This window comes from Pholcus phalangioides, unplaced genomic scaffold (genome assembly GCF_987345545.1).
Source record: "Pholcus phalangioides strain wild (caught in Gottingen) unplaced genomic scaffold, Ppha-v1.0 ptg000020l_1, whole genome shotgun sequence".
Lineage (NCBI taxonomy): Eukaryota > Metazoa > Arthropoda > Arachnida > Araneae > Pholcidae > Pholcus > Pholcus phalangioides.
In genome coordinates this window covers 851,621-877,301 of record NW_028301613.1, presented here as the reverse complement: position 1 = coordinate 877,301, position 25,681 = coordinate 851,621, and the positions used below count along the sequence as shown (strand labels likewise).

The window sequence follows — 25,681 nt, the reverse complement described above, 5'->3', positions numbered from 1 at the left end:
AGGACTGTTGCTCTCTGTGGCGAGACTTTTTAACGGGGAGATCGGCTCGCATTTGCGCCTTGAAGTTGGGAACCACAGAAAACCAACTTCAGCCGACCACACCAACTTCAGCCGACCACTTCCCTTGAGTGACATGTGGCACAATTTTTTAGCACTTAAGCGCCCCCCCCCCCTCCGGTGCGGTTCTACATCACTCAAGTTACCCGCGGAACATTCCCAGATTACTACTTAAGTGATCCGTGGCATAAATTACGGATCATTTGAGTGATGCGTTGCACAGTTCCAGAACACTTAACCCGGAAACATTTCCAGAGCACTTGAAGGATCCGTTAAACATTTAGAGATCGCTGAAGTGGCTCTGTAGGGGACTTATCCATCAATAGGGAGAATGTTAGTTCAGGTGCCCACAAACTAGTGAAAGCTTTCTCTCGTTTTTGGCGCATCGACTACGATGCTATTAAGAATATTTATCTTCATAATAGCATCTTCATAAAGGGTGGTTGATGACGTAAGCATCATCCAAACCCTCCTCCCTTGTCAGCGAATCGGAAACTCTAGCCACACCGATGCTGACGTAACACTTGAATGATCCCTTTTCTCACGCCCGCTCTATCGCAGTCTCTATCCAAGAAAAGTTTTTTTAGCGTCCGTACTGGACGAGGGTCACGAGCCAAAAACTCCCGCAGTTAATTTAATTATTCAGGCTGTAAATGTCAGGCTGAAAGAAAACCTAAGCCGCTCGTCATTGAGAATTCCCAAATTGGTGATCGTAGTTGCAACCGGGATAATACATTCAACTCGTAAGTGAAGCGTGGTTTGTTCAAACCAAAATGAGTGATCATACACTTATGAACACTAAAAGGCACGCAAACTGCCGTGGTTTCCAAAAGGTGATCCGCAAGAAGTTGCTGGGGGGGGGGGGAAGGGGGTCCCGTCACTGAACTTGATGCTTCAGTATTTATGTTGTGTCTGTTGTGTAACCCTTTGAGGAATCAAAATTAGAGGCAATTGCAATTCTCTCCTGGTACGGTACTTTCGTTTTTTCTTGTTAGCTCTCTACTTCTACTCGTTTCTTTCTGTCGGTATACGTTCGATGTATACAAATGCTTGGAAGTTTCTCAAGCAAAAGAGAAAAGAAATTCATGGCGCTTTTTTTTCTCTTTGTGTTGTTGCCCAAGATGTGAAACCTAGAGAGGAAGAAGGTATTGGAGGAGGGAGAACGAAACAAGAGTTTGTTCTTTGAATGGTTTCTTTTCTCTGTGCATCTCATTAAAGAACGCGACTTGGACTTGAAGAAACGTCTACCACTTAGCTCATTTTATTGCCGGAACATCACGGGGAAGTTGGAAGAGAGGGGGGGGGGGGTTGTACGTGTTTATGCTTTGTTATTGCTCCAGGGTGGTGCTTGAATATTTGATGCTTCGCTTGTGCAACTTGTTCTCTTGCAACTGACTTTGGTACTACTCTCCACGTCAACCATTCTGCTAAGTGAAGTGATATCAAGGACCAGCTTGCCGAATGCAAATAACTGGTGAATTTTTTTCCCCCCAAACGAGGAACAATGGGAATTCATTCCAATGAGTGTTCAACCTCTGCGCATGCGTGTGTATGTTATTGGAGTTTTTTTGGAAAATAATACTCGCTCTCTCGAGTGTATATTAAAGCCCGGCATATTTCCTTTATTTTTTACCCAAGAAATAAGCCCCAAAGTAGAATGTTTTGCATTGGTCTGCAACCAGCCCTCGGTTAAGTGGATATGTTCTGTTGTAAAAATCCCCATAATAGTGTTTTCTACATTTTTTTTCCTTAAATTTCTTCCAAATTGTTCTGCAGTAGCACTGATTGTTCTGTGACGTACGTCGCAGATTTCGGCATTTTCTGCTTTTGGGGGAAAATAAGAACTTTATTAAACTTATCCCCAAAAAAGGTTGTTACAGTGGCCAAGTTATCGTCCTGAATTGCTTTATTTTAGAGTAATCATGGATCTAGCATTCCATGCTGAGCAATGAAATGATGACTTTTTACATGGGGGAAGATTTGCACTAGGTTTCTTAAATAATGGACACATTATGCCCAAAACCCATGTTGCAAAGTCAAACATAAGATGACTATAATATAGGGATATGTGGTTCCCATCTCAGTCATACTGCTCTCAAAACGTGACGTCATTCTGGAAAAATGGCATTTGAGTGGTCATGCCGTGGGTGGCCCACCTACGTAGCAACTCACGTTTTTAGCTCTTGGATGGTTTCGGAGTTGGACGGCGAGCTGCAGTTGTTCTCCCAAGAGCGTCTCATACATTTTAAATAGGGTTTTTGGTCTGGAGACGTGACTGCCCAATCCACATCTGGTGAATATCTTCACTTTCGAATTAATTTTCGACCAGGTGAGCCTTATCTGATCGAGCGTCAATTCATCAACTGTCTAATTTCCAGTATATTGATTTCCGTACGTCGCATTCCAGTTGGCATTGCGCTTGTTATATTGTCATTACCAGACTGTGCCCAAGTTTGCATCGGCCAAACCAAACACTCCCTGAAATGTAGATTAAGTGAACATAAGAGGTATGTTAAAAAATCGAGAGGCCCGTAAGTCCACAGTAGCTTTACGCTGCTGGAGTGAAGACCACAAATTTAATTTTCCAGGGGCTAAAGTAATCCAAGAAGTTCGATCACCATTTCTTTTAGATGGTGATCGAACTTTTCATGAACAATCAGTAAATGGCACTTAGTCAACGCTCTCCATTCCATTGCCCTATCACATTTTCATTCTGAAAAAAACATTTGAAGAATATTCGAACGGGCCAAGCTGGACATATGACGTCACCAACAACAGAAGGCAACAACTATGAGATGTCAAAACTGAGAATAAAAATACTGAATTGAAGGAAACAATTCTGACCAACACAGACGCTCTCTCATTCTGACCACGTTTTTCGTTGGGACAAAACGTGTTTACATTTCCTTCCACCTTGATAATGAGTATGAAATAATAGTATGTAATAAATGACACCCATGAGTGTCAAAACATATGTCGGTGTGTTGTAAATTGTTTGTCCTCATCACGTTGTAAATATTCTTCTATACATTACTGCGTTTCAAAATACATCACTAGAAGATTTAAACGTGATATACAAGTTGTTTGTGATATATACAGGTGAAAATAAATCTGAATTGAAGACAAACACTTTATTTAAAGTTTGTGACTAGCAGTACTGTAGTGGCCACCATCTCAGAGGGTTAAATGCCCCGAAAAAGAGCGCTGGGACTTGACATCACAACAACGAATTTTGGGTCGAGTTATCCAGTGTCACAAAGACCTTACATTGCATGAAGTGTTTACCGTAACATCCACCGTCATCAGCCACCGTGTCCCCTCATGTAGCCCGCCCGAATCAGTCTTGGAAGATGTTTTCTTCTCGGTTTAGCCGTTTCTAGGCAGAGCGACTCGCAACTTGAACACCATCCCCTTCTGAGAGGTTTAAAAAAAAAGCTTTGAGACCATTTTTGGAAAGTTTCAAAATCGAGGAGGGAAACAAACTCGTGAGAGAGAGAGAAAAAAAACTATCATCTATCTATATATATATATTTCCTGTATCCGGCACGCCAAATCACGACGGACGTGTCATATTTACGATACCCTTCCAGCCAGCGCTCGCGCGAGCCTGGGCTTCTTTAACTCCAATCGAACATAGTCGGAAATCACGTCAGGAAAGGCCCTCTACCGCCAATTCCAACTGTTAAAAAACTTAACAAATCAAGGCAGAGTGAGTGTATCATCGCGTGGTTTTTGTGTGTGGTAAAGAAACCTTTCCGGAGATAAATCCACTCGGTTCGTCGACTTTCCTTAACATCCAAAAGAAAACAAACATAAAAATTTGTGTGTTGGGGGGGGGGGGCCTCGTAAAATACCCCCCCTCCCCCGCCCGTTGGTTTTAGCTGAGGTTTTATTCTTTGGAAAGGAAAAAAAAAAGAGGGAGAACCCCTCAGCCGGCCCAACAGAACAGAAACTGGAACCTTGGGGTCGCAGCCAAAGGCCTGTACCATACAAATAGAAGGACCCCGATCTGTGCTTTTTTTGGGAAATGTTTACCTAAAAATTTTCAGCTCTGTGTGGAGGAGTAGGATGGAATGCCTTGTGTGTGTGTGTGTGTGCGTGCGGGAGGGCCGTGCGTCTTTCTCTCTTTTTCTCTGAAAAGGTGAAGAAATATATGTTGCTGCGGCCAAAAACTGGGTGATGGAATGCATGGGAAAGATGCGTGTTGCCTTGGATCTTCGGTCCGCCGTTTAAATTTAGCGCGATTTGTAAATACGTGCATGTTTTTTGTACCTTTATTTTGCGAGGCCTCTTGACTCTAGAGAGTGATTTGATGTATGTTGTGTGTTTTTTGTTGTTATTACATAAGTGACCATTTCCTAAGCTATCACGCTGCAGAAATGACTTAAGGTGTGTTTAGAAGTACAACGTTCACTTGTTCCGAGCTGTTTGCAGCCGAAACTATTCATCAGAAGCCCACGGAATTTTCGGAGCGTTTTCGTGAAGGCGTAGAAATTGAAACAGCGAGAAAGTTTAGTTTCCAGAAATGCCGGAATTTTTAGGTGTACCCTATACTTGAATACTATTTAACCGTACATGCACCTTGTAATCATTCCTCTGAGGCAATTACCAATGAATTGGTAATGCTTGAACGTGTGTGTGTGTGTACGTGCTCGTGGCCCTAACTCAGTGGTTCTTATACATTCCTTACTCAACCGCGGTTCCCTCGCCCTTGTTAACGTGTATCAACGACTCAACCGAATAGTCTTAACTACTTCAAAGGGACGAACAGGCACGCGTGAATATCGCCAGCTCACCGCGACGCCCCCCTGACAAAGGTTGAAGCCACCCTAACAGCCACGACGTACACCTTGAGAACTACTCCTCTGAAACATTGATATTATAAGAGTTATGCTTGTTTCGTGTTATATATACGGTAGGTATATAACCTACGGTTGACTAACACAACTTAAACGTGCATGCACTTCGTACACATTCATTCCTCTACGGAATTTCTAACGAATCGGTATATATGCCGAAATGTGTGAACGTGTGGGACCCCTGACGTATTTATGCTGGCAGATCTGTTCTTTTTTTTTCGTGTTCTTGCTGGTGCTGCCATCTCTCCTCCATATTTTGAAGTGAAGGTGGTGAACGCTTGAATTTTTCATGTTTTGTAAGTATCGTGTTGAAGGCCAGCCTGGTGACTTTTACTAATGGGAGACCCGCTTGCATTCCGGAAACCGCATAAAACCCAACTTCTCTATTGTATTCCTATACCTGACTGCTGGACATGCTATTTTAAAGTTTTAGATGGTGGCTGGCAATGGTGGTCATCATACTCAGCATGATCTGGCTTGATTATAGTATAGCAATCACCACTGCAGTAGGATATTGGATAATGAATCAAATACGCCATTTAGTGGTGAAGTTTGGAACTAATTATTTGTTTTGTGAATACCACACGCATCGCTGTATACCTTTCCGACCTGGTACGCACAAATGTGCGGGTATGCTTTTTTTTCCTCACCTTTGATCCTTTTTTTTAACCTCAGTGAGTTCAGATCCCCCCCCCCCCTCCCATAGATAAGATAGATCTTATTTGTGGGGGGGGGGAAGGTGTTGGTGCAGCTCTGATATCAAAGATGAAACACCCACAATCATCAAAGTCAGGGCGGAACTCCCGAAGCACTTAGCCAGAAAAAACAGAAAAAGCAGCCCTGACGTTTGTGCGCTATCTGGGTCTTTACGGGTTACCAACACGTTCCAAAAATTTCTTGGATTTTTCGATCAGTCTAACTGTAGACAGCTATTAACAGCTGAATTTTAACTGCACACACCTTGTGAGCTTTGGCCTGAGTTAGGTCCGACCGTCCATGTACGGTCCCGTTCAGTGCACACGAGCTCCAAGGAAAGATCGAGATATTCGTTGCCTCTGTAGTCTAGTGCAGTGTTTCTCAACTACCGGGCCCTGGCCACATTCATACCGGGCCGCGAGTGATTGGCATTTCATTTTCCGTTGGTCTATTTGACCGGACCTTCGACTCACACAAATGAATGAAACCGGGCCGCGGGCTCGAAAAGGTTGAGAACTAGTGGGTCTAGGGCGTTCACCCGGTAAGTGAAATTACGCGGATCCGATTCTCCGCAGGGGCAGTTGAATTTTCTCTCTTTCCGAAATATATCTTCGCATCAGTCCGCTGTGTTAAAAACCTTCGTGTAGATAGATACCTTGTACGTAAAATTGTTTGAATACCAAATTATGAATTTATCTCCACGTGTTCTAATAGATGGTTTCTTTTTCTCTTTTGTCTTTATAGGATATTCCTGCCGCTTTATCTCTTCTGAAACACACGTCAAGTTGTTTGCTTCGCCATCATTATCATCGTTACAACCGCTTTTTCCGCCACGACTTCGCAGCAGCCATTTTATCAATGCCAAGACACTAAATGCGGATATTAGAAACAAATAACAACCAAATACTAAACTGTGTGCAAAAAACAGAAAGAGAACATTTTAAATTTTAAAGAAAAGAGATAAATATATATTTTAAATTCCGTGTCACACAAATATACATACGTGTATAATATATATTATTGTATAAGTTTTTGTGTTCCTGTCTGTGTGTCTCTCTCTCCGTCGGTCGCGTCACGTTTATACGGAACTGTATAAATAATCGTCGTTTTCTCTCCAACATCTTCCGTCCGAATCATGCTATGGCAATGGTGAGCAGCTTGGCAGCCATCAAGGACTCCCGCTGGCTCCAGCTCGAGGTTTGCCGGGAGTTCCAGAGGAGCAAGTGCACCCGCAATGACACCGAATGCAAGTTCGCCCACCCGCCGCCTCACGTCGAAGTCCAGAACGGCAGGGTCGTCGCATGCTACGACTCCATCAAGGTAATTTCCACATTTTGTAGCATCTATTAGTTGTGTACTAGAAAATTTCCATTCGCAGCCTTTGTACGTGAGGGCACTCTAAAAATTCAAAACTAGCAATTGAGTTTGACTTAATTTGGTTTCCATTTCAGTTTCTCGAAGTGTCCTTTGTAGTTTTCAATGCTCATTATGAACCAAGATTTCGTGCTCTCAGCTCCATTCGAAGCCTCCCCCACCCTTCCAAATTCATAACCTGAGAAGTTATAGACTCTTTTCGAAGTGACCAGTGTCTGATGTCTCAGATGACAGCACCAGGAACACTAAACTAGCACAACTTTGACAACATGAATGCATTAAGGTCACACACACAGCGCGCGCGCGCGCTCACGTTCTCCCACGTACCGATTCGTTAGAAATTCCGCAGAGGAATGTCTACGATGTGTACTTCCGGTCTAACATACGCATTGAGAGAATAGTTTTTTTGGTGAAAAATGTACCTTTCAAAGGTTATTTCCATTTTCAGAAACGTAAACGGATCGCACAGGACCAAGTCTGAATTATAAGATTTATGTGACAACAGGTGAACACGTGTTTCACGCAAAAACCTCGATCGTTCTTGATGCATTGGGTGTTGCATTGTTTTTGTAAGAATCTCTCCTTTTGTTATTAGACGGATCTTACGAATCTTGGTGAAGCACTAACAAAAAGGAAACTAATGTGTAACGTAGAACAAGGATCGTTTTCTTTTCTTTATGGTACGAGAAGTAGCCATTTATTTTCAAAAGAAAAGAAAAGAAACCAAAATCTGGTGGTCGACGTTTAGAGCACTTCACTTTCTTCCGTGTCTCTCTGCAAAGAACCAAACTTTGGACCGCTCTTTTGTGAATGGATTTCATTGATAGTTGCGAATATCATCAGCCCCAGACACGTGTTTCGAAGCACCAAGCACCCACGCTCCTTTCCTTTGGCCCTTGATGAGTGCGGCAGCCTCCCTAATAGAAAAATCATCCGTGTATGAGATGCCTCCTATCTTCCACGATTACTTCTCTCTCCCCGATTGTTTATTGTGGGGTCCATCTCCTGCGCAATGTACAGTAGATCGCAGGGGGGCTTCCGTTCCGAGATGGATCGTATAAAATCAACTTACAGCCAGGGATTCTTGGTCACGATCCAAACTTGATTTGCAGGGGCTCATAAGGATGATCGTGTGAATCAGCTTACAGCAGGGATTCCTGAGCTGTGTTGCTAATAGTCAAAAAATTTTCCAACTAGATTCTTCATAAGAAAGCAACCAGATGATATTCAGATGACCATACGTCCCGTATTTTCACGTAATTTTCATAATAGACTCGAGTACACAGAAAATTTTTTGAAAAGACTAGACTAGAGAAACAACTAGATGGACCAGATCTAGTTGGAAAATAACCAAGTTGGCAACACGGTTCCTGAACTATTGGTCACGACCCAAACTTAATTCGTACGAGATTGGTCACGCAAATCCACTTGCAGTCCAAGCACTTATTACTTCGCTGGTTTCATTAATTTCGGGAACTCACGCATTGTTTTTGATTTCGGGTCGCGGCTGAGAAAGGTAAAGAACCCCAGGTATATACGATTCCCATTGCAACCTTTCGGGGAACCCCATCACCAAAATTAGTGTCACAAATGTGTCACTAATTTGTTTTATTAAAGTTTGCATCTCATTGGAATGCAAATTCCATGAGAAAAAATTGGTGTTTCTATCACCCCCGAAAGTTTGTCCCACGAATTCTGGATCACCGGGAATTCAAAATGCCCCCACCGAATGATGCACAATAAGGTTGTCAAGTTAATAGAAGAATAATACCACGTTACTCTTGAGGCCTAGCTTTATTACCGTACTGTCAGGAAGCTGTGTGAGAAGGATGCAGTATCCATCACAAACACGAGCCCCGTTTCTCACTCTCTATTTAATGCAGAAGAGAGATATATAGTAACCGATGCCTAGAGTGAAGAAACCGGAAATGTGATGATGATAACCTATTGAGAAAGCCGGAAAAAGGACTTGGCTCTTTTTTCTTTTTCTTTTTTTTGCGCCTAATCGTCGCGTTATCGCATTTCTCTCTTTGGAAACTGAATTGCATTGCCGTTGTGTGGGTTTAAAGTGCGTAGTGCCACGTTTCTCAACTTGTTTTGGGCGTAGAATAATCGCTTGAAATAATTTTCTTGTTTTCAAGGAAGTCCTGGAAGAGAGGCGCCTTGAACGGTTGACACTGCGCGTGTCACATTCGACATTTTACTTAAGGCCACATTATACACGTTATCAAAAGAGCTCGGCGGGCTATGCGTTGAGAACCTTCGCCCTAGAAGTAACAAGACTAAGGGGGCCATTCAAGTATTACGTAAGCAGAGTTTTAGCCATTTTTGACTCCCCTTGTCATCAAAAGTCAGCAAATCCGAAACCCCCCCCCCCTCGATACTGACATAATACTTGAATGACCCCTAATGCTGTATATACAGGCCCGTAGCCAGAAATTTCGTTCATGGGGGGGGGGGGGGTAAAGTGATAGAACAATATATTTGGCCATCTTTTTCCCGTTTTTTCGGTCATTTTCTCACATTTCGGGGGGAGGGGAGAGACCAGACGCCCAAGTCCCCCTCTTCCGCTACGGCCTTGTGTATATAGCCCGTGAAACACAATGCCATTGTTTTATGGAGCAGTTGAAGTTAAATGCATGTTCTAGGGATCGCCCATAAAATATTCATAGTTTAGGAATCCTGTGGGGAAAAAACGGTCTAGAAATAATCACCTGGAAAAAACGCGCACGTTCTAGAGCAGTGGTTCTCAACATTTGGAAGCCCGCGGCCCGGTTGATCAATTTTTCGTGATTTGCAAGGCCCTAGTTATACGCATGATTAATTAACCACTCACGGCCCGGCGGTTTAGAAACACTGTTCTAGAGAACGCTTTTAATAATATCCATACATTTGGGGGACCCTTGGGATGATATTCATGTACACGGAGGCAGGGTCGTAACTAGGATCTTTGTCGAGCCCCAACTTTAAAATTCGATAATTTTGTAATGGTGTTCTTTGCTCTCACCTAAAACTGCCGCCCCCTAAGTTTTTCCTACTGGGGCAGCGCCCCCCCCCCTCGCCCATTCTAGTTACAGCCCTGTACAGAGGAGCCATGAAAATAATATCCACGTTCTCTTCAACATTACTATGGTATAACTTTGCGTTTCTACTTATTACTTCCGGAAACTTTATTGAAGCCTGGGTCACTGTTACCCTTGTTCTCCCATGGGTCCCCTTCTTGACCATATATATACCCACATGGCTACTCATTAATTTGATTTCTGAGAAGATTTGTAGCCCAGAAAAATTTTATAAACAAGGTGGATCTCCGCATCCCCGGGCTAAATATCTGTAATCCTTTCGTCTTGTATAGATTATTGGGCTATCCAATTAGATTCTGAAATATAGTCTTACTTTTTGCCCGCCATATTTCGCTTAGATCGAGGGGTTCTTAATATTTTATGTTCTATGGACCCTTTTGTGTCATTAAGATGAAGGCCAGGGATCTTCCTCCCTTCCTGTCAATGAGATAGATCAGTGATTCCCAACGTAGGCGTTAACGCCCCCAGGGGGAGCGATGGAGTGTTTCACGGAGGCGGTAAAAGCTACGGGTTTAACATGTGATCCTATGGGTTAGATTGCGTTGGGGGCGATAGGAGAACAACATTTCTGAAGAAGGGGGCGCGATGGGACAAAGAAAGGTTGGGAAACTATGAGATAGATCATAGTATCCCAAACTTTTTCTTCCATCGCTCTCTTCATCAGAAATTTTTTTCCTCACATCGCCCCCCAACCCATAGGATCCTATGTTAAGTCAATGTGTTCTATCGCCCCCTTGGACCACCATTCCATCGCCCACTTTGGGAAACACTGAGATAGATGAACGCCACGGGCACCTGCACTGAATAACATTCAGCATTTAATAATGCAAAAAAATAATAAAGTAAAAGCAAAAAGTTAATTGTTTTCTTATTCTAGCTCACCGATCCTCTGGAATCTCCCTCCTTTGGCTCCCCTGGTTAAGAACCAGTAGCTTAGATATACTTGCATCCCCCCCCCCCCGCAGGTCTCTACCTCCCCCAACCCATTTAAACAAACTGCCATGACTCCCACTTTCACTTTATTTTCACCCGTGGCCTCTCGAAGATTATCCAGGACCGGTTGAGAACCACTGTGCTTGCTAACGTTTATAATAACAATATCATTAAATATGCAAAACCTCTGAGAGAGCTCTCAGAACAATATACATGTCGTGGGGGAACCCTTGAAGAAATGTTCTGAGGAAACTTTTCTGCAGGAGGTGCACGAAACTTTTTTAGTCCGCGAGCCAGAAACCTATCGTGTTTTGTGCATCGATACTATTCTTCAGGAACATTTTTCGCGTGCCGGACGGAACCCCTTGGCGGACCGCATTTTGCCGTCATGCTGGAGGTTGTGCACCCTTGCATATCCATGTACTTAGGAACCCCAGTGCTCGGATATTACTTGAGTGGTATCGAACTTGAATCCAAGTTTTTTCCATGCGTGCATTGGGGGGAACCCTTTAAGTTTTTTCCATGTGCTGGGGAACCCTTGAAGTAAAACGCATGAAAAATTCTCAAGCAAATCCATGCAGGCCTATACCAGGAGAACCCCTTCAAAAATGTACTCTGTAAATTACTATAACTATTTGCACTGATATTCGTTACTATTTCTCGAGGAGCCTTCAGTGATGTCGAAGTGGCCTCTACTACCATACCATACTACCATTGACCGTACACGTACCTCGTAAGCATTCCTTCTGCGGAATTTCATTATCAAAGCGGCATTGGCGAGATATCTCGCTTCCTTAAAAGCCCCCTAACTCCAGCGTTGATGAGCCCAGGAACTTTGTAAAGTGGATTTCTCGATGTAGCGCTTTTCCCCTATACCCCTTAGTTTGCACTTGTTGAAATTCGGAAGAAAGCCTTATTCATTGAAGAAGAAATGACATTTTCGGGGAAGGGGGAAGTTTAGTGCTTTCTGCTGTGCCCCTTATAGGGTTAATTTACAAGGTGGCCCTTTTAGGTCACTTCCGTGGAACTACCATGTGAGAAACTTTGATATGTGTGTTAATCGATTGGTGATATTCCAATTTAAAAAATGCTCAAAAGGTGTTCCATAAGCCCCTCTTCTCACCCATTGATTAGCACGATTACTCGTTAACATTGATCACTCGTTCCCAAGCCCCCACCCCCCTCCACCTGCTTACTCCTCTGCCGCAAAGAATGCTATATGCAGGGTGTCAAAGTGCTAATGCGGCCGATTGTCCGTCGTCACCCTTTAGGCCACTTCGCCTAAAACAGAGTTTCCCAAACTTTTTGTTCCATCGCCCCTTCAAAAATGTTTTCATTCTCATCGCCCCCCTAACTCAAGTCACAACCTTTGGAATCCTATACTAAATTCAAAGCTTCCACCGCCTCCCTGGACTTTGGGAAACACTGGCCTTAAAGGGTGGTGAGAAACATTGATAGCCTTGTATCAAACCCATAGAAATCGCTCGTAACTTGGTACTTTCTTCATTTCTCAACCACTTTGTGGTAAGTTCCGGACTAAAGTGTATTTTGAAGTTGATGAATATTTCGATGCTTAATAATGGCAGAAAATATTTATCTGACCGATGCGAGATCGAAATTTCCCCCTGAGATTATGATCTGGAACCTTGTGAGAAGAAGTACGGGGCGTGGCGGGGTAATTTGTTTATATTTTTTTCCTTCTAAAAATATGTACGTGCATCGCGCACACATAAGAACTATTTGCGAAGTTGGGGGAGTCATCGTCTTCGTCATCATCATCATTGAAAGAAGCGGGGGGAAAAGTTTCCATTTTTTCCTGTTATTTTAATGCTTTTTTAGAGCGAGAGATGAAATGATGGCTTCCGTAATCGCATCTAAATATAGTTGGTGTGTGTGTATATTTGTGGCAAGAACTTGCCAAGATTCATGCTAACTTAGTTGTTGTTGTATCATTCCTTATTGCAGAGAGAGAGAGAGAGAACTTCATTTCCACACACACACCCACCTCTGTTATTCCCGTGTGACGAGCATTTACCGCGATTTCTACCGAGTGTTTTCGTAATCAAGAGGCAAAATTAAAGAAAGAAGAAGAAGAAAAAAATTTAATGACCTTCGACTCGTGCATATATTTTTCAAGTAGGCAAAATATAACACCCCCCCCCCCCCCGTCACTGGGACTTTTTAACCAGAGATATAAGTCGGAAGAAGAGCCCCACGTTGCCACCGCCATCTGCTCTTAAAATAAGCATTATTACTACATCTCGGAACGTTTGAAATCGTTATCGGAAACCCGATTTAAGCGGATTGTTATCGGCCAGGGTAAACATACTTGCGATATGGAAATGTAATGTGTGTGTAGCCTTTAATATCTTATCTTTCGTTTTCTTTTTTTTTTTTTACTTTTAATTCCGCTCTTTGCTCCGGAAAGTAACGTTGCGGCCGAAATTGAACACGTGGGTGAAATAACAAATAGATATGGTTTCTATATGGAAAAAGAAATCTTCTTTCTCTTCCAGAATTATCAATGGAAATGATATCGTTTTCGTACTCCAGTTACGACGATAAGGTGGCTAATTTCGGTCGCTGTGAGGTTCTTGAGTTCGTAGTTGTCTTTTCTGTGAGGCCGTAATTCGTCAATAACTCAAAGGACACTGCCTTTTTCTTTAAGCCAGTGGTTCCACTCTAGTAATAGCTCCAACAATAGTTTTGCTAGCCGCTGTGGTGGGCGAGTGGTCATAGTCAGCGCCGTCTTAACGCGCGGGTCCACCCTGGCACGGACTCAAGAGAAGAGGGAGCCTCAGAAAAATAAGAAGTGGTTGAATTTTTTCGAGAATTTGCCGAGTTTGACCTAAAAAAAAATCACTTGACCCGGGGGGGGGGCAATGAAGCTCTTAAGACGCGCCCTGGTCATAGTGACGAGACTGGCATCGCGAGGACCCGGGTTCGTGCCCAGCGTTCGTCACAGGGGTGGTCAGCGTCTGAAGTTGGGTTTATCCGGGGTTCCCAACTTCTCGATTGGCGAATGCCAGCCGATCTCCCCGGTAAAAAGTCTCGCCGCAGAGGGCAACAGGTCTAAAACGGTATAGGGGTCATTCAAGTATTACATCAGCGTCAATGGAGGGGGGGGGGGGTCCGATTTGGTGACTTTTGATGGGGGAGTGGGGTTTGGATGATACTTACGTCATCAACCACCCTTTTTTGAAGATATGAAATATTCTTAATGGCATCTTATTCGGTTATATGACAGAATTCCAATGATGTCATTGCAGAGAATAATTCGGTACTAGATTGTGGCGTCTCTGTGTAACCAGTTTGGAATAGACTTCTACGATAGATAACGTGGTTACGGTCTAATTAGCCTTTACGTGAGAGAGAGAGAGAGAGAGAGAGAAAAGAAAACCACCGAATAAGGAACCTTCAAACGAGAGTTTAATGGGGGATAGAAAAAGACTTTAATGTTCCTTTGAAGAATTTCGAGTAATTTTCCGTAAAACTCGCGGAACGTTACTTCAAAAAAAAAAAAAAAAAAAAAAGAGTATAGCCGAGAGTATTAAACGCCAGTCTATGCTGTAACTGACAGTGTAGCTTTTATGACCGCGAATACTAGTTAATTTTTCATAGTATTACTTACTGAAGAACCCTTTCCAACCCTGTCGGGCAATGTCACGTCCCGTTTTGTGTGATTAGAACCTTCTACCCCCCCCCCCCACCCTTAAATCATGGCTATAGAATAATAAGGTACTGGGATGTAAATCGCTCTTCCCGATGTATCGGGACCCTGAGTTTCCATCACCATTTGAGTCGTGATACTCTATTTCTATTCTGTACAGGGTGTTTCGAAAGAAAGACTCCATAAAGCCGTCCCGTTTACATGTGCAAGATTGGGAGGATTGCTTTGGTGATTATTACCTGCACGTAGGGTGACCGTACGTCCCGTATTTCCCGGTACAGTCAGGCTTTTTTTTTTCTGGCTGTCCCGGCCTTTTTTTTGCGAAAATGTCCCGGTTTTTCACGTTTTTTTTTTTTTTTGAACGAAGACAACTTGACTTTCTATTCTTCAAATCAACGATTACAATTTTCTTCTCAACTTACATGACGATAATTGCGAATACGGATAAAGAATGTTCATCTCGCATATATTTGTCATGTTTTTTTTGTTTTTAATTCACTGCCATTTGAAGTGGTGCTTCATTTTCCCGCGATTGGCGACTTTTCTGGGATTTTTAGCATGAGTTGGCAACTTTGCTTACTTTTCAGCATCGCTTTTGGCAATAATTGGCATTGTCCCGTATTTCGAAGGCCGATTTCATCATATTTTACTCGAGCAAATATGGTCAGCCTACCTGCATGGCAACTTTTTTCCCCCTCGTGGGGGGGGGGGGGGAGGAGGAGGAGGTATGAAGATCCGTCAAAAGAGCCCATGCAAAGCGTATTAAAGAGCTTTGCATGTAACTCTTCTTAATATGCTTTGGTCCCATGTTTGTCGCTAAATAATGGTGAGTGACTTGGACCCGCCCCCCTCTCTTCCCCCTTGCCTTAACCCAAGTGACGACTGGTCAAGAAAATCACTGCTACCGGTAACTTCCCGGGATATTTTTATTTCCCGTGAAAACGGGACTTGGGTTTGAAATGACATAACTTAGAAACAAACAGTTCGTTTAGTGCAGTGTTTTTCCCTAAGTGGGCTATGGAATGGTCTGGGGTGTGTGTGTGGGGGGGGGGGGGGCGATAGAAGCTACGGATTTAAAATGCGATCCTATGGGTTCAATTGAGTTGTGGATGGGCGGTGAGAGAAAAAAAAAATTCTGATGATGAGGCCGATACGGAACAAAAAGTTCGGGAAACTATGGTTTAATTGGTTGCAATTTTGGCTAATAGACGGCGCCACCGTCTCCGTGCAATGTTTTTTTTTTTTTTTTTTTTCTTGGATAGCGGTTGATATTGTCCTTCACAAACATGCGTTAAACCATGTCGGTGAATACGGCCCTTACCTAGCAATTTCATGGCAGGAGTGAAGAGAGGAGTTAGTTCTAAGTCGCTTTCCTGCAGTGTCTCTATTACTACTTAACCGTAACCAACCGTATATGCAGGGTCGCAACTAGGTACTAGCACGCATCACGCATTTTGGCAGCCCCGTGTGATATAGAAGCATCAGTTAAAAAGTGAGTTCTGCACCCCCCTCGCTAATCCAGCGCCCGGAGCGCTAGACCCTCCAGTTGCGGCCCTGCATACATGCACCTCGCGGAAGCTTTTCCTCTGCGCAATTTCTAACGCATTGATACGTTCAGGAACGTGGTGTGTGTGTGTGTAAATACGAGCTCTAAAACGGATTTACGTTGTCAGCGTTACGCTTGTTCCGTGTTAGTTATACTGGTGTTGCCATCTGACTAGATGTAACAATAAATTCATCGACAACGGTATTTTTTCTTGTTCCGCGGAGTGTCGTTGTATCGAGGTTTCACTGTATTGTGTTGAAGGTGTGCCTGCCCTTTGCGGAGACAGTGTCTCTCGTGCGATGGATGCTTATACCGTAGAAAATGACCTTCAAATGACCCCACAGATTGTGAAGGGAAGTAAGTACTACTACGAAACCGCACATGCACCTCGTCCAAATTCCTCTGCAGAATTTCTTGCGAATTGGTACATGTTGGAAAGGGCGTGTACGTGTTGTGATCCTAACTTTAGGTTCTTAGGTTGTTTCTGTGTAATGCGTGTTAGTTCAGCGGTGCTGCCATCTGACATGAATTTTTCTAACTATGAGTGAAGTGTAAGGATTGAATAATTGCACCGTTGTAAAGCCCTGTTACGGTCTGTGGCGAGACCTTTTAAGCCTAGAAGCCGGGAAACCACGGAAAATCAACTAAACCGACCACTACTGTGGCGATGGTTGGGTTTCGATTCGGGTCCGACAGTGGTGGTCGGCTGAAGTTTGTTTTCTGTGGTTCCCAACTTCGATGCGTGAATGCGAGTCGATCTCCCTGTTAAAAAGTCTCGCCACAGAGAGAGCAACAGGCCTAGGAACAATGCCATTATTCAATCATTACACTTCACTCGTAGTTAGAGGAATTGATGGCAGATGGAAGCACTACACACACAACAAGCATTACACAGAAACAAACTTCACGTCAGGTCCACTACACATACACGCACATTCCAACATGCACCAATTCGTTAGGAGTTCCGCAGAGGAATATGGACGAGGGGTGCATGTGTGGTTCGGTAGTCGTGGTCCGTCACTGTGATCACTCGACCTCCAACATAGTTGCGAAGTGAAATGACTACTACCAAACCAGAGACATGCACCTCGTCCATATTCCTCTTCTAGCGTATTGGTACATATTGGAACGTGTGTGTACGTATAGTGAACCTTCCGTTTGACGCTTGTTATGTGTAGTGCTGCCACCTGCAATCAGTTTTTTTAAACTATGAGTTTTTTTTTTCTTAACTGATCGTGAGTGAAGCGTAACGAATGAATAATTATACCGTTGTAGAGGCCTCTCTGCGGCGAGCCTTGGAAGTGAAATGACTGTGGTGCCATCTGTTCCGTTAAAAAATCAATTTAGTACGTAAACCGTCGTATTTAAAGTTCTAGCCCCGCCCATAAAACTGTCCCCCGTGTTTTATCTTTTTATCTTTCTGTCCAACACCGAGTCCAAGTTATATCATTTAAAAGTTGGGGGGTAGTCCTTTTTTTTTAAACATCCCATATCTCTCTACTTCGATTCCAGGACATACAAAATGTTCTCTTTCGTAGCTAAACGGAACGGATTTTTGAGTCGAAATTGGAACAGCAGAGCGGAGTTATTGAAAATCCTCGTGGCATCTGGTACCGTGGTTATATAAAGCCAAAATTCTCTGATCAGATCCACACGTGTACAAATATAGATCTTTCCGTGCAGAGAGAGAGATAACTCGCAGCTGTGATAGCCGGCCTGGTGCTTTTTTCTGCCCGATCGTGGGCTCGGGTTTTATTTGAACACCCCGAAGGAAATGTAAGTATTGCCTCTTAATCGGGCGTCCTTCATCTGTTGAAATGGTGTGACACAAGCGTTGATGGGCAAGCCTATAAAAACTTAATCGCCAACTTCCAATCTCTGATGAGATCCTAAGAGGAAACCGGAAATTTTCCAGCGAGATTTTTTTTTTTTTTTGAATGAGGTATATACGGTTAGGTCATGCTGGTTAGGGGTCATTCAAATATTACGTCAGCATCGATGGCGGAAGGGGGGGGGGGGTTCCCGATTTGCTGACTTTTGATGGGAAGGTGGGGGGGGGGGTTGGATGATGCTTACGTCATCAACCACCCTTTATGAAAATATGAAATATTCTTAATGGCATCCTGAACTGCGGTTTATGGAACTAACAATTTCCCTAATTAGAAAGTCTCATAGAGAGCCATTTTAGTGATCTCTAAATGTTTCGTGGATCCTTCAAGTGATCTAGAAATGTGTTTCGGCCGCTTAAGTCGAACTGTGCCACGCATCATTCAAATGATCCGTAATTATGCCGCTGGTCATTTAAGTAATCTGGGAATGTGCCGGGGGAGGGGGGGGGGGTAACTTGAGTGAGAACCACATTGGGGGCCGCTTAAGTGCTCTAAAACTGTGCCAACTGTCACTCAAGGGATTTCTAAATGTGCCACGGATCGCTTAAGTGTTCTGGAACTGTGTCGCGGGCCACTTAAGTGATCTGTGAATGTGCTTAAGGCCTACTTGAGTGATCTGAAAATGTGCCACGGGCTGCCTAAATGCTCTGGAATTGTGCCATGATCTGTAAAAATGTGCCGCTTAGTTAATTTTTACAAAATTAGGTTTGAGGGGGCAGGCTACATCAGATAACCGGGCCACATTTGGTCCACGGGTCAGAGATTTATCATTATAATTTCTTAGAGGGTGGGTCACAATGAATTTCTTAAAAGGAAATTTTGAGTTCTTAGCCTTCGAATAGCATTGAAGTTAACAGAAATTGATTATAATGACATATAAAGGGTTAATCGCAATTTTGATTTCTAAAAAAAAATATTTCTGATTTTTTTTTTATCGTTTGGGGTGGGGCAAGAGCCCCACTATGTCCCCCTTCCCCACGTACAGTCTCTGGTCCCACCAATATGTGATAGGAGGTAGGGTGGCAGAGATGACGAAATTTTGCTGACAATGGGGGTTTGACTTTTGCTGACGAGATGGGGGGGGGGGTCAAAAATGGCTGAAAAATTGCTGACGTGATACTTGAACGGCCCCTTATTAATATTTCAACTTTTTTTGAGGGTCTTCGTTGGAATACTATCGTGTTTCGCTTTGGTCTGGCTTCCTTCCCGGTTTTTTTGTTTTGTTTTATTCTGTTTACTTCACGGGATTCTCTCTTATCTGACGTGGTTGACTCGGTCTTTTCTGCTTTTTAAGGCGATTTTTTTTCCCATCTCTTACGTATTAAGTTTTGGCATCCGCATTTTGCGTTGTTTTCTTCTTTCTTTTATACGGAATTCTATTTCTGTGTTTCGCGAGATTTCTTTGACAGTTTTCTTCTCTTTCGGGAAATTATTGTTGCCTTTTCCCACTGGAAAGTTTCAGGTTGCCTGTCGAGGATTTCGTTTCGGGAGTCGCATTTAATCCGGTGTTCGACTGCGACTCCTAAATCGTGAGTATTTCGTTGAGGGGGGGGGGGGAGGAGATCTTGTTCGTTAGAAAGTTTTTTGACATTTTATTGTCCCGAAATCACTACCAATGAACGGATGTCGCCGGCAGCAATACTTTATGGAAGTCAACTACCAGGGACAGTTTACGAATACCCACCTAACCAATGCTTTTTTTGGAAGTCAACTACCAGGGACAGTTTACGAATACCTACCTAACCAATGCTTTTTTTGGAAGTCAACTACCAGGGACAGTTTACGAACAGTTTACGAATATCCACCTAACCAATGCTTTTTTTTGGAAGTAAACTACCAGGGACGGTTTACGAATATCCACCTAACCAATGCTTTTTTTGGAAATCAACTACCAGGGACGGTTTACGAATATCCACTTAACCAATGCTTTTTTTGGAAATCAACTACCAGGGACGGTTTACGAATATCCACTTAACCAATGCTTTTTTTTTTGGAAATCAACTACCAGGGATGGTTTACGAATATCCACCTAACCAATGCTTTTTTTGGAAATCAACTACCAGGGAAGGTTTACGAATATCCACCTTACCAATGCTGTTTTTGGAAGTAAACTACCAGGGACAGTTTACGAATATCCACCTAACCAATGCTTTTTTTGGAAATCAACTACCAGGGAAGGTTTACGAATATCCACCTTACCAATGCTTTTTTTGGAAGTCAACTACCAGGGACAGTTTGCGAATATCCACCTAACCAATGCTTTTTTAGGAAATCAACCCAGTGTTAGTTTTAAAATATCATCGGCAACAGTACATAATGCAGGGTTCTCAGCGACCTGAAAAGTCAGATAAAATATTTGGGAAAAGTTACGGGGAATGAGCAAATTGCAAATATTTGAAAAAGTCAAAGATAGAGAAGACAAAAATCAGGGATAGAGAGATAGATGTGTGTAGAAAAAGTCAAATCAACAGGAATAATAGTCATACAGCGTTCCATATTTTTTATTGGACAGAAAGATTATTTTCCGTATTACAGTAAAATCTCGATAACTCGTCACCTCATTTTATCGAAAAATTATGACGGATTAAGCGGAGTGCCGTCAGTTTCAATGCGTGATATTGTGAAAATCGTATAGATTTAAAGTAACATAATATTTATTAAAATATGAATTCAAATTACAATATTAATAAAATTTATAGATTGCAAAAGAAAAAATTTAAGTTTTTATCGTTTTAGAGCTCTTATTGTGCTAAAATATACTGGTACAGTTTGATTCATACTAGTAATTTTTAATTCAGACTAATCAGAGCAACTGCTAGATTAGTTAGCTTTTCTTCACACCATAACTACTGCACATCAATTTTACATATACGTGAAATTTTAAATCTTACGGCCGTATTCACCGACAGAGTTTAAACTACAATCGCAGGTTAAAGGATTAGCGATCTACACGGATTGGTTAAAATACTCAATTTAATCAATCCGTTTCGATCTTCAATCCTTTCACTTTCAGTTTAAACTGTGTTGGTGAATACGGCAGTTAGTGTTTTAATTCTTTATCAGTAGTTCATGAAACAACTACAAGGTAATCTTGGTAAAATTTATCAAGATAATCTTTCACATGATAACTTCAAGATAATCTCGAACACAGGGTCCACTTTGAGGGACGTGTGGAGGGCCCGGGGTAGGGAAAAGCACACATTAGAAGACCTCAACTTCGGAAAACATATCTAGCTCGAACAGTCCCTAATGTTTCAAAAACTTTAGTCGACAAATGAACTTCCCCAGCGTAACTTTTGTTATCCGAACTGTTCCGTTTTGGAACATAAGGCTTTTATGGTGACTTTTAATCATATGGCAATGTTTTTAACACACAAGCTATTTTCTTAAAGGAAGCCATAGAAATCATTTGTTCCTCTATCTCAAACTTTTTCCTAGTGACGAGTTAACCGAAATTAGCGACGAGTAAACGAGGGTTTAATAACACTGTTGTCTTTGGAAGCTGGACAGGCCTAAAGAAAAACGACGACTTAACCGGAGTGACGACTTAACGAGGTTTTATTGTATTTCTGGCTCTTGACCTCAATTAGCCTTGGATCAGCGCCTGGTCAAAGCTGATTCCTCACATATGACCTTTTAATAAGGGAGATTTTTGAATTTTGTTCCAGGAAATAATTAAGCAGATTTTGCTTTCTTGTAATAAAAATCATCTAATGATAGTTTCTAAATCTCCGCCTTTGACATTAGGAAGTCGACTCCCGATAATACTCTCAAAACTTTCCGTTCATAGTTAAAAAGTCTGATGGGCGGGCAACAATGCTTATTAAGAATCTGTTCCCACGGGTAGTTTCGAAACCCTGACCCATCCAATGCTTTCTGGAGATCGATTCTTATTGGTAGGTTCGAAATCTCAACCTAAACAACAATGCTTTCTGGCGATCAGACTCTCATTGGTGGTTTTGAAATCGCGTCTGCGACGATACTTTTCGGAAATTGCTCCTATTGATAGTTTCGAGATGTCGTCTGCAACAACGCTTTTTGGAAATCGCTCCAAATCTCGTCTGGAACAATTTTTTGTGGAAATTCCTCCCAATAATAATTCCTTGCAAATCTCGTCTGCAACAACGCCTATGTAAATGGAGATACATAGTTTGCTGATTGGAGATAGTTCAGATAATATTTCCACTTGAGATAGTTTCCTGATTGCCATCTGCAAAAAATGTTTTATGGTAATCGCTACCGATGATAGTTTGGAAATCTTACCAGCAAAATTGCGTAAGGTTTTCACTGAGAGACAGTTCTTGATGTCCTCTACTAAAATTTTCTATGAAAATCGCTTCCGATGATAGTTTCGCAATTTCGTCTAGTGTTTTGATTTTCTTTTGGATTTCCCATCTGGTAATTTATTGATTTAGGAGTCTTGGGGTCTTATTACTCAGTAGGTCTTCATCGTGTGGAAATGCCTGATTTTCATAGCATAATGTTGTTAAATATGATATGTGTATGTAAATATAGAGGCTATTTAACATATTATTAAGGTTCATATCTCGTGGGCTTCCCTAAAATAATCAACGTGGCAGACACTGCATAAAAGGTTAAAGGCCACAGATCTAGCTAATAGAGGTATTTTATTCTTTGCCAGTTTTGTCATAAAGAAATATTAGTCATATTGTTCTTGGAGTTCTATTTTTGAGACCATATCAGTAATAGTCGGTAGTCCACAAGATAATAAATGTTTTTGAACATACTGTTGCACGAACGACTATTATCTGAGCTTTCTGGTGAGTTCTCTCGTTGGTTGCAATTGAGAGTCATTTAAAGTCTCGAGTTCGATTCGGAAAGTGCTGCTGCCAAAATTTGGCGCCGTGTCCTTTCTGGGATATCGAATTTTTAAGAACTACTCTCTCTCTGTGTATAACGTAATTTGGCTATTAAAGTTCCGTTTTTGTTTGTTTGGTACTTTTTTTTGGAGCCAAGACGCAATCAAGTTGCTTTCGGCGAAGAGTCGTCAACCCGTTCGAATTTTTTATACGTATATATATGTATTAGAAACGTTTTACTTTTATTCCTGGGGCGTCGCCCTATTCCCTTCTCTCTCTCTCTGGAAAAGGCTAATAATAAAAGGCTCTGGGAACTGACTAAAAGGGGTAAAAGCGTGGGTAGCGAAGGGGGAATAGAAGCAGCCCCGCAGATGCTTTTTCGCCCCGGCGACTGACCAGGAAAATGACTGGCTGGCGCCAGACCGTCCAGCGCCAGTCCCGGATCGATGGGCGAAGTTCTGTCGGCGGGGTTTTCCAGTTTTAGTGTGCGTGTGTGTCTGTCTCTTGTTTCTTTCGCTGACGACGACCTCATCCTCTAATATCTGTATATATATATATATATATCTCTGGTCTCCTTTCTTGCCCTTCAGCCCTTCCATTTGGTGCTGTTCTTTGTTCCCGAGCCGTTTTGCCAAATAAAGGATCTGTGCTTATTTGGGAAAAGGGTGGATAAAGAAAATTCGGTTCCCGTATTGTTCCGGGTTCCGCCGACCCCGCTTCCCCGGCGTGCATTCCTATCCCGTTGGTTCAGTAACTCCTTAGAATTCGGCGGTATTTATGGCCGCGTTTTGGGAATCATCATCTGGAAACAATTTACTGAGAATTTATTTCATTTAAATTGCAAACGGGAGCTGTTTTCGAGAACATCTTTGAAGGTCTTTTTTCTGGTATTTTATTTTCATTCCAAAGGGAGGGTCACTTTAAAATGAATATCGGTATTGTACTCTACATCTTAATACGGTAAAACCTCTCTTTTGCGGACACAGGCGAGACAAAACGATTCGTCCGTAAAAGAGGGGTGATCGTTAATCAAGGGTGTGAGATTCTTTCTTTTTTTTCATTCTTTTATTATACAAGGGGGAAATTGTTATTTGGCCGTAAAAGAGGGGGTGTCCGTTATTCTTATTTTGATTTACTCTCTAACTATAGCCTGGTTTGACACCTTTGCTCTGGTCATCGTATATCTGCACTTCCCATTGTCCTTTTATTCACTGCTAGTTTTGCTCACACATGGCAGCAAGTTCTGAAAAGTGTGACACCTGTTTTTCTTGCATACTGTCACTCAAAAATTGTTATTGGTAATACAAATACAAAGGCCACAATAGGCAACCTGTCCAATGAGGTGGCTGAAAAAATTATGCCCATAATGTATATTAAAATTATTATGAAAAAATATGGATGTCAAATATAACCGAAATACAACAATCCAACATGAAAGCATATATCACCAAAAAAAAAATTAATAAAGCCAGGTTAAGTCTGGCACTCCCCATGGTTCGGTCCTCTCGCCATTATTATTTTTGATTTATATAAACGATCTTCCTGATTCCATCAATTGCCATATCAAACTCTTTGGGGCCGTTCAAGTATTACGTCATCATCGATGGGGGAGAGGGGAAGGGTTTCCGATTTGCTGACTTTTGATGACAAGGGGGAAGGGGAGGTGTTTGGATAATGCTTACGTCATCAACCACCCTTTATGAAAATATGAATTGGATTCAGAGGGGCAGAGCTGATGACGAAATTTTGCTGACAAGGGGGGGGGGGTCAAAAATGGCTAAAAATTTGCTTACGTAATACTTGAACGGCCCCTTTGCAAGACGATTGCGTCATGTACCAAACAGTGCACAACGAATCCGACCAAGCATCTCCAAAATCACCGAAGTTTCTTTTTATAAATATCTGGGTGTAATTATTTCTGCCGACCTCCTTTGGAATATCCCTGTTGATTACGCATTTCATTGTCTCCAAAAACTCTTTTTCTTTCTTCGTCGAAGCCTCAAAAACTCCACCCGTCACCTCAGACATCTCCGCTTCCAAACCTATATCCTTCCTGTACTGTCATACACCTGTGGAAATCTGGGACTCCCCACACCCTCTCCAATATAGACAAAATATAATCTATTCAAAATAAATCCGCCCGCGCCTCATTTTAAACTGTTGGTCATCCTCCGCCTCCGTTGCAACTGAACTCAAGCACCAACTCAATATGCAACCACTTTCCACTCGTAAGTATATATCTCGCCTAACTTTCCTTTTCAAAATCCTTCACTGCCTTTTTCATATCGGCACTTCCAATTTTCTAACTTCCCCCCCCCCCCCGACACCTGCTTTTTTCCAATGTAAACATATTCAATTCGTGCGGGGGTGGCAGGGAGGGCGGGAATGGGTGTTGGCGGGTCGGGTGGCTTCGTGCGTGGTCGGGGGTGGCGCGTCGGCTGGGGCCCTTGTCGTGAAGCGTTCCGTGTTTTTCTTGATAGGGTGGGTTCTTTCTCGTGCCCGCGGTGGAGGTTCGTGGGGGTCGTCGGGGGTCTCTCTTCGCGGGGCGTGGTGGGGCGCTGTGGACCGCGCCGGAGGGGCCTTGTTGGGGCTGGGGGGAGGAGTCGCGCGCGTGTGGTGCTGTGCTGTCCTGGCTTCGTCGAGCGGTGATGTGCCCTGGGATTGGGGGTCGTCGGGGGTGTGGTTGTGCGGGTTGGCGGGATGTTGGTCCGAACCGGGTATGCTTGAGTTTTTCCCGGCATGCTCACGATCAAT

At 42.7% G+C, this 25,681-nt stretch overlaps 1 protein-coding gene across 10 annotated transcripts in view; it reads left to right on the top strand.

Annotated features, from left to right (window-relative positions):
- Positions 1–25,681, top strand: part of LOC149070705 (muscleblind-like protein 1) — a 139,235-nt gene that overhangs the window by 57,614 nt on the left and 55,940 nt on the right. For all 10 annotated transcript variants that reach the window (XR_016194996.1, XR_016194997.1, XM_089248751.1 and 7 more), the window contains exon 2: positions 6,357–6,932. Coding sequence is in view for 8 of the 10 variants with exons in the window: in XM_089248751.1 (XP_089104877.1) it covers positions 6,753–6,932 (180 nt within the window). In the remaining 2 variants the exon portion in view is untranslated. The remainder of the gene's footprint in view (positions 1–6,356; positions 6,933–25,681) is intronic.